The 9308-nt window shown below is 41.1% G+C and overlaps 1 protein-coding gene across 2 annotated transcripts; it reads right to left on the bottom strand.

Moving 5' to 3' along the window:
• Positions 1 to 1926: 1926 nt before the first annotated feature.
• On the bottom strand, positions 1927 to 6754 carry LOC311500377 (uncharacterized protein). Of its 2 annotated transcripts, none has more exons than XM_084561744.1 (6): positions 6348 to 6754; positions 5709 to 5834; positions 5541 to 5605; positions 5248 to 5390; positions 3785 to 5163; positions 1927 to 3021 (listed from the first exon to the last, which is right to left on the bottom strand). In XM_084561744.1, the coding sequence occupies exons 1-6, from the start codon at positions 6487 to 6489 to the stop codon at positions 2909 to 2911; spliced, it is 1968 nt and encodes a 655-aa protein (XP_084417870.1). In that variant the 5' UTR covers positions 6490 to 6754; the 3' UTR covers positions 1927 to 2908. The 2 variants fall into 2 exon arrangements, with proteins under 2 accessions (XP_084417870.1, XP_084417871.1); XM_084561745.1 differs by having other exon boundaries at positions 5281 to 5390.
• Positions 6755 to 9308: the final 2554 nt, after the last annotated feature.

Genomic DNA, 9308 nt, shown 5'->3' with positions numbered 1-9308 from the left:
TTACCACACCACCCCAGACACTTTCCCAACTTCAATTAATGTCCTCACACATCAGTTTCAAGCTGCAAATTCTCCTCTTTCAAAAATGAAAACATTCACATAAGAATGGACAGTTTAAACAGGTGCTATGGTAACATAATCGTCACTGCGGCAATTACTGCCTTATGCCTGACTAACAGCCATAAATCATTCTCCCTCCACAAAGAGGACGTTGTGGCGCTCCACTCCCATCCAATAATCAGAAATTGCTCCATGTACGGCGTGACGAGCGGGCGCTGAAACGGCCCATTCTTCTGTTCGGCGGACGATATTTTTGCTCTCTATGGCGACATTACAGGGATCCTTCAGCGAGCACGATATTGTACCTGCTCGACACCTGTTAGCTTTAGCCAAGGGTTTCATCAGATAGTTGAAATAAATACTAGTCATCATCATAACCATAATCATAGTCATAAAAACCAGGGGCCTTTATGCTGTTGCCAAATTGCCCTGCCATCTGATTTACAGTCAGACTGAGTGGGGAGGGAAAACAGATAAGGCAGGGAGGAGGATGGCGTCTGTTATGCCCTCAGAATGGGATAAATACTCAAATATACACACCTGCAGACCACCCGTCTGTCTCTCTCTCTCTCACACACACACACACACACACACACCTGGGAACTCTCAAAGGCATGTAATGGGTGGGAATGGGCTCAAGGGAGGGGAACACTGAGGAATTCTCTTGGGATTACAAAGACGAACATTGTGCTACCCTCACACACAGCGCAGCAGGTGAGCAGAATGATAAGGGGCTAGAGGACAAATTAGCCCTCATATTAAAATAATCCCTCACGTCTAATAACAATAATATTCTCCACACGGAGGCTGCTGCGCGGTCACAATGGTCTTCCTTTGCAGGCAGCAACTTGTTGAAAACAGATTTGAGTGTTTGTGAAATGGGTCCATCGTATCTGCCCGACCTGTCAACAGTCCTGAAATACACAGAGGTTAGAGTAATGGGTGCCAATAACTGCAGTGAGGAGCCCGTCTGTGTAAACTCAAAATCCTCACCAGCTGTTTGATACGCCAAGAGTGTTACTGATGAAGCAAAGCATGATGTCTGAAAATGTGAACAATGGTTATGCAACTGAGACTACATTTAAATAAAACCTTTAACCATTAATGTCCCAAATAGGAGCTAATACTGTGTTTAACTGTTACATATACCAATCAGACATAACATTATGACCACCTTCCTGATATTGTGTAGGTCTACCTTGTGCCTCTAAAACAGTTGTGACTCATCATGGACAGAATGGACATGGGCCTTCTGAAGGTGTCCTGTGGTGTCTGGCAACAGAATATTGTTAGTGGGGGCCTTTGGGTCCTATGGGTTGAGGGGAGGGGCCTCTGTGGATCATCCCACAGATACTTGATCAGTTTGGGATCAAGTGAATTTGAAGGCCAGGTCAACACCTTGTGCTGTTTTTCATGTTTTTTGAGTTGTTCCTAAACCGTTTTTGTGTGTTTGTCTGTGTCAAGCTGCATCCTGCTGGGGGTGGCTGCTGCCATCAAGGAGTGTCATTGCTATGGGGTGGGGGTGTCTGGTCTGGTCTAGGTGGGTGGTACATGTCTAAGTAACATCCACACTAATGCTAAGTCCATAAGTTTCCCAGCAGAATACTGAATTATCACAAGATGGTCAATGTTATTTACCTCTCCTGTGAGTGGTCATAATGTTATGCCTGATAGGTGTATGTCTCAAAAAAAAAAAAAAAGAAAAGTCTGTTTGTAGGCATTCTGAATGGCTTTTTGTCATTTCCTGGAAAACAATGATGTTAATGACTCATCCTGCACAGAGGGGGCGTACACTCACTTATCTCCCAATGAAAGACTCTTGTGAATTATTATGCCCCAGTCCTTGTTACAAGAGTTAAAAAAACATATAAAACACATTTCCATTATTGTTTTTATTGTTGCATAATAAACATTTTTCAAAGGTGCATAGCACGGCTGTTAGAATATAGACTGCGCCAGTGGAGCGCCATCTCACCATCTTTACTCTTGATTCTAATGTGCAAAACTAAACTCACATGAACTAGCAACAAACAAACAAAACAGAGAGAAAACATAAACTGCAGACACAAAGAAATGACTGCGACTTATTTTCATGTATGACACATTGTATTCTATGAAATGCTTAGCCACAAAGTAAACCTTCTGTGTGACGTCACTCTCTTGATTTCTACTTGTAATAAAGCGGTGCTCTTTGATACTATTGTTAGGAACATTGTCAAGTACGCTTCAAAGGAGGTTTCAGACACGTGATCTGTTTTGTTAGAGTCATAAAGTAGGGAACACCGAGTTACTGCCAGTGTTCACTATAAACTATAGACATTAATTTCTGATGAAAAACACTAACAACAAGTCCGTCTGTCAGTCCTTGGTAGAGAAATAACACTGAGATCAAACTGTTTACATGTTCTATCCAAAATGTGTCCAGAGAGCTGGAATAACAATACTGACAAACAGAAAACGTGACCAGTGTTGGACACATTTGGAATTTTTTTTCAAGCTCAGTGGATGTAAACTATTCATCAAAACAGAGATCTGAAACTTGCAGCAATCCGTGCATAAAATATGAAACGTGTTTTTACATTAGCAGCAAAAAAGTTCAGCAGGTCTTACTTACAGACATTTACATAGCCTTAATTGACAAGGCGTCCTTTCTGTGCAGAAAGTCGAGCAAATCAACTCGAACCAGAAAGTGCTCCATAACCTAACCATCACACTTTATGATCCTTGACGCAATCATAAAAAACATATTGAAAAGGAGTGTGCTGAACTGCTGGTATGGAAAGATGAGTTTTGTAAAGGCACGTCATGGTATAATAAGGTGCAAACATTCCATCAGGACGGAGCAGCTCTATTGCTTTGGGACGTTCTGCATTCGTAGTCGCCTCCTAGCCAGGGCTTCCTGTTTCTTCCTCTCGATCTCGGCTCCAGAGCACTTCCCCGTCATCTGGCTCGTGACAAAAACTGGAAAAGAAAATGGAAAGTGGGAAAAATGTAATGTAAATATTCAGAACTTTTGTCATTATATGAGCTGAGTTTTAATTTGTTAACGTAAAACCGTGCTCATTTGGAAGTTTTTCTGCGTCCAGAAGAAACAATCAGCCTGCAATTCACAGGCAATGAAGCTTCCTGAGGTTTGGACTCTTGACAGGATCACAAATTAAAGCCATTGTGGTGTGTTTACTTGCTTTGGGGGAGAATGGTTCGTGTGCACATGCGCTGAGCTGTCATTGATTATAAGAACAGCATGTGACATCTGTTTTACTTGTGAATTTTCACATTGATATCCAGGCCTAAAGCAAAGGAACTAAGGCTGGGAGATGGGAAATGTCAAACTGCAAGGATGTACTTAGTTAAACAAAATGACCAGAGTCACAAAAGTCTATCTTTAGTGACAAAAAAAGTATTTAACATTTACATAAAGCTCATTTGAGGTTAGCAAGACCTGGCCAGGAAATGGAGTATTGGAACAGATGGTCGAAACTCAGTCGGAACAGAGCCCTGATTTCTGCATCATGGAATCAGTGTGGGACTGCATGAAGACACACAACTGAAAAATATAACTGTGTCTGTGCAAGAATGTGTTTCTTAACTGGACTTTGCATGAAATCAATTGATAGGTGAAATCTATTCATGCCATTATTTGGGAAAGCATCCTCACCTTACTCTGAGTACCTAAAACTGTTGCATAGTATCGAGTATAAATGTCAAAATTTAGACATCTTACCTTTGTTGCCAACAATCGCTGAGTCAGATACATTCCTCTTGAAAGCCGTATGACGGGACTTGGACTTCTGAGGTGATCTGGCTGTCACTGTATGCGGCTTCTTCTCCACATTAGCATTTCCAGCATGGAAATTTCCAGAAGAATCTCTACACTGGTTAATTGTGCCCAGACTTGTGTGGCTTCCTGGGAAGCTTTGAGACATCCCTGATTTGATGTTGGCGTCTTTCATGGGAATGTTCCATCCCTGGTAGTTCACCGTTTCACAGCTCGTCCCTGGTAATGAGTTAGAACGAACAAAAGCACATGGTAAAAGTCTGTTAGCACTGGCACCGGCGTTCGTGGACCAGGCCCTGTCGATTGGCAGAGGGTCGGTGGTTTTCCGTTGTCCGTCTGCCGCAGTATCTAATTTTTCTTGGCAGTTGGCGAGGCTCACTTTCTGGGTCTGACTGTTGGAGATCGTTTCTATGCTGTCACAAGCCTGGTAGAGCAGAGCGTCATCACCTTCATCGTCCCATAAGCTGTCTGAGTTGTCTTTAACGGAGTCTGCCCCTAATAAGGTTCCACTATGATCATGAGTGACCTTGTCGACTTGAGGAGTAGAGGGTGTCTTTGTAGTGGCAGATTTCTGGTCAGAGATTTGTGATTTGGGTTGTGCAAGAGTGGAGTTAGATTTTAAAACCTCTTGAGCCATCTTGGGCTGGAAGTGAGGGTTGGGCTCTAACTTGAAAGTGCTTCGATTGGTAGTCTTTGGTTTGGGACACAGTTCCTGGAGTTCACTGCTGCTTGACTTGCAGTGTACATTTAAAGCTTGATGAGCAGGGTTAGAGTTTGTATGTGCAGTTGGCTTGCAAATTGGGGTTATCCGTTTATTGTTTGTTTTAGGATTAGTGTCGTGTTTCTCACTGGAAATCTGGGTCATCGCCAGCACAAAAGAGTCATTAAGTAAGTCATCATCCTCCCAGTCATCATCAAAGTCATCACAATTTTTCCTACTATAACCACAAGATCCCTTTTCTTCAGCAGACTTTTCTGCTGATTTAAGGTCTGATCGCTGGCGTTCAGCTAAAGCCGAAGTCACAGTCTCGTCTTTTATTTGCTGTGAAGAGGCTGATGCTGCAGAGCCCTGGCTTAGTCGGCCGCTGACTCCCTGAGTGGAGCAGTCAAACAGGGCGTGCAGCTCTGCCTCCACTTTGTCTGATGAGGATGGACACCACGGGTCCTTCACATTACTAGGGAATGATGTCTGCGTCAGTTCTGTTTCAGAAGTGTTAATTAGGTTATTGTTGACAATGTTCAGCTGCTCCGAAGTTTCCTTGTCTTGCTGCATGTTCTCATCAAACTGCCTGGCCAGTTTCATGAGGTCATCCACACTGCTCTGCCTGGGAGAGGAAAGAGTACGCAAATAAATAAAAAAAAACAACAAATAACTACATGCTTCAACCAAATGTTGCTTGCAGACAGACCTCCAGTCAGGAGGTATACTGGCCAACACACACCGGGAGGACTTTTTCCTAACTCTTTGCCTCGGGATCTCCGGCGTGTAGGGGATGGCACTGTCGCAGATCCACTGAAGCAAAGGCGACTCAGTCCTTTTTCTGTCCACATCCTGTAAAAGACACAAGCACAATGTTGAAAATTCTGCTACAGAATAACAGGTGGAAGTCTCTTTGAAGCACACAGAAGTAAATGACAGTACACACCTTGGTTTAGTTTGACAGAAAATATGTAATTTTAATTGTATTCATTTGCCATTTACCTTTGGAGCAATACGGTTCACAATATCTGATATTTCCACAACTCTGGTGTTCCTGAGCTTCGATCCTAAAAAAAAAACAACAATGGTTGCTCAGATGTGTCAGGTTCTACAGCCTGTTTAAAATGGTAAAGGTAAGAGGTTTCTGGGTTGAGTATCGGTTTTAAATACCAGCATTAGGTTGAGTGGGCGATGTGGGGTCCCAGAAAATATCGTGTGAAGCTTCACCATCTCCGGGAGAATCGCCAGTATTCAACCCAGGGTACTTGCAGCTTCTCCGCCTGGGACTCTGCAAATCTGCGCAAAAAAAATGTTATAACTTTTATAATTTATATGAACCAATCCAGGTAATTTGCTAAAGTTACAATTACTTAAGTGCATATATGATACGGACATGATTAAATACTATAGAATGTGTGTCCACATAAGATTACTTTAAATGTATTTTCAGAGGCTGGCACACAGAGCAGATAAAAAACAGGATTTCTAATATAATCAGCTAAACTGAATCCCAAAATATCATCCTAACTTTAAGCCTAAATTGTTTCCTCTCAATACCAGTTCAATAATTGTTAAATATCTAATTTCATGCATAAGTTAGAGGTGCATATGTAAAACTAAATCAAGTGAGAAGTAATAAAGTCAGCTAGCATGTTGTCACTGTGACCCGTTGCTTTTGATCGCCCTATGGCCGACGACATCCCCCCACGTATGCGGACAGGGCTACAGGTTTTCATCAGTTTATTTGTTCGACAACTATCCGAGCCGAGCTACAGATCGTTGTGTGTTTTAATCGATCCGTAGCCTCACCGTTACACATGGGTGATACCGACGTCCCAGGCATCTGCTTTCCCGTGTTCTTGTCTGGTGTTTTGCTGTGGCAAAGTTTGGAAACAACAGTCCTCCACAGCTCAGTGAACTCAGAGGCAGCTTGTGTCCCCGGCTCTGACATGGGTCACGAAAACAGCAGCAACAGCTACGAATTCTCCTTCACATTATTTTATTAACAGCTTCGCGGGTCATCCGTGGCTTAAAACAACGCGAGGAATAATTTAAATTCGTAAATTTTTCATGCTACACCTCGCTGTTGTGGTCTTTTGGCTCTAGCTCAATCATTCAAAGCAAGCCGCCATCTTTGCCAGTGACGTCAGAATCAACGGGTGCCTGGTAGGTTTTTTTTGTCGCACTGCGCTCGATGACAAAACTTTCAAGGTGTGTATGAATGTTTCTCGTTCATGCTAAATGAGTTACAGTTAATTAATATAGTTATGAAAAAAAAGTTAAAACAGATAATGCTTCGTATATAATGAGTTTGACGATTGGTTGTATGTATATACATTTTATTCATTCGAGAAAACATTAGTATAGGTTGAATTTAAGCGAGTAGCATATTTAGCTAGGCCTGCATGCTACGTATAATTAGTGAATTTATCCTAAATGATATATATATATTTCCTTCTTTGTTAAAGTTCAGAGGGAAATATTGTACGTCTAATGTCTACTCTACTCCATTTAGTTGGCAACTATATTTATTATTTGTTTCCAGTAATATTCTTGAAAGAAATGTTGAATAACAATTGTCATTGTAGATTTACTTACTGTGTCAAAAAAGTACACAAAAGGTTTTAAATGTTTTTTCTCAGGAAAAATGCAAAATGCAGGCAAAATCCACATTCGTGCTCCCAAACTCTGTGGTTTATTTGTAAACTTTCTGAAATGCAGACATTAAATCTAAAGTCTGTATTACTGTTGGCTGGTTGCAAGCAGTACAGTAAATATGATGTCTAGTACTACCAAGTACCCATATGTTTGCCTTATGATTGTCAGATTGTTGGTCAGATTGCCATTGAAGCTTGTGTCTTTGTGGAACCATTTTTGTGAAGGGTTTGGATATTTGATACGCACATTTTTCTCAAATGTTTATAAGGTGTAATTCATAATAGATAATACTGTAGCATTGTAATAAGTAGCATGCTAGCGTGGATTGTCATTTATTGTATGTCCTTTCAGTAACAATCAGACATTAGACCAACAACTTCAATAGTGTTGATGCGAGAAAAGGAGTTTACTCACATTGTATTTTTTTTCACCGATTGGCCACAACATTACTGACGGGAGAAGTGAATAACACTGATCATCTTGTGACAATCCAGTGTTCTGCCGGGAAATGTTTGGACCTGGCATGAATGTGGATGTTATTTAGACATGTACCACCCACCTAGACCAGACTGGGCACCCCCACCCCATAGCAATGACACTCCTTGATGGTAGCAGCCATCCCCAGCAGGATGCAGCCTGACACAGACACACACACAAAAACGCTTTAGGAACAACTCAAAAAACATGAAAAATGGCACAATGTGTTGACCTGGCCTCCAAATTCACTAGACCCCAAACTGATCAACTATCTGTGGGATGATCTACAGAGGCCCCTCCCCTCAACCCATAGGACCCAAAGGCCCCCACCAACAACATCCTGTTGCCAGACATCACAGGACACCCTCAGAAGGCCCATGGCCATTACCTGATGAGTCACAACTGTTTTGGAGGCACAAGGAAGACCTACACAATATTAGGGAGGTGGTCATAATGTTATGTCTGATCAGTGTATTTTGGTTAATGTCAGACATTGGAAGGCATCTTTCTGGATTAATACAGGTTGATGGACTGGAAACACTAGAAATAATCCACAACCTTATATTTCCTTACATCCTGATGTGACCAAAATCAAAACCCAAAAGAAACATAATGTGAGACAGAATAGAAAGTCTCGCATGAAACTGACCTCATCTGCTTCACAGATGCTAGCATGAGAATTTAATATGCATTAGTTTTAATTCAATTTGGTGTCCCATCTTGTTTTCAGTCATTCAAATATGTTAAATACTGTCACATAATATCAGCTGGTTGCATTCTTCAGTCCATAACAGTCATCAGAAAGTCTTTTTTGTTTAAGTTCATGCACAAACCCTCTGCTTGGTATTAAATGTTAGTGTCTGACATGGTTGATTTGTGCAAAACAGTTAAATGAGCTTGTTGGAAATATTTAAAATCACATCTACTCAATTTCTCTCTTTTGGAAAAAGCCTGAATCAATGACTGTGATGTGTTTTTCATTCAAAAAGCTTTACGCTTCACTGCATATTAGCTTCTAAACAATCTTCCACAAAATTGCAATGTTAGAAAATGGTAAATCTTAAAGTCGTGTTTAAGATGAGCACAGACAGAGAAGATCAAATTTAGTAGATCAACTACTGTATAAGCAAAACACTTTGAGGGGGATTTTAAATCCCAGTCTCACACTCGCAGTGGTAACAGTCCAAAATTAGAGTCTGAGATTCGGTCAGACAAACTGTTAATACAGTTCACTTTAGGGAAATATGTCAGCAAGGTTTTGTTGAGCCAAGGTGGCTGGAGGGTCAGCGGCTTATCTTTTTGTTTTAGTGTGTTAGGGAGTGAAATCCTGAGACACAATCTCATAAAGTTTACACAGTTACAACAAATCAAAGGTTTGGGGTGTTTGGACTTGAGTTTTGTCTCCATACTGTTTGTCTGACCTTTTAGAGTTGTCTCAGATAGCTTTCATTTCAATGTGGAGTCCTTGTATTTCTCTAGATTTTGGCTGCTGCTGTTGGGTGTTATCTTAACTTTGCAGAAAAAAAAAATAATCAAATATATACTTTTTTTTTTTTCATTTAGTACACCTTTGTTTGATTTATGTCCTGTAAGACATAATTGGGCTTACTTTTGCTGTTTAAAGATCAGTGATCT

Source organism: Chelon labrosus, assembly GCF_963514085.1.
Source record: "Chelon labrosus genome assembly, chromosome: 15".
NCBI lineage: Eukaryota > Metazoa > Chordata > Actinopteri > Mugiliformes > Mugilidae > Chelon > Chelon labrosus.
This window is presented reverse-complemented; position numbering and strand designations above follow the sequence as displayed.

What these genes read in the sequence shown, in the direction of transcription:
- LOC311500377 (XM_084561744.1), bottom strand. Translation starts at nt 6,489, where the DNA reads ATGTCAGAGCCGGGGACACAAGCTGCCTCTGAGTTCACTGAGCTGTGG. An exon ending in GCCCACTCAACCTAATGCTG is followed by an intron (nt 5,606 to 5,708) that starts GTATTTAAAACC and finishes TTTTTTTTTTAG; the next exon opens with GATCGAAGCTCAGGAACACC. An exon ending in AGTATACCTCCTGACTGGAG is followed by an intron (nt 5,164 to 5,247) that starts GTCTGTCTGCAA and finishes TTCCTCTCCCAG; the next exon opens with GCAGAGCAGTGTGGATGACC.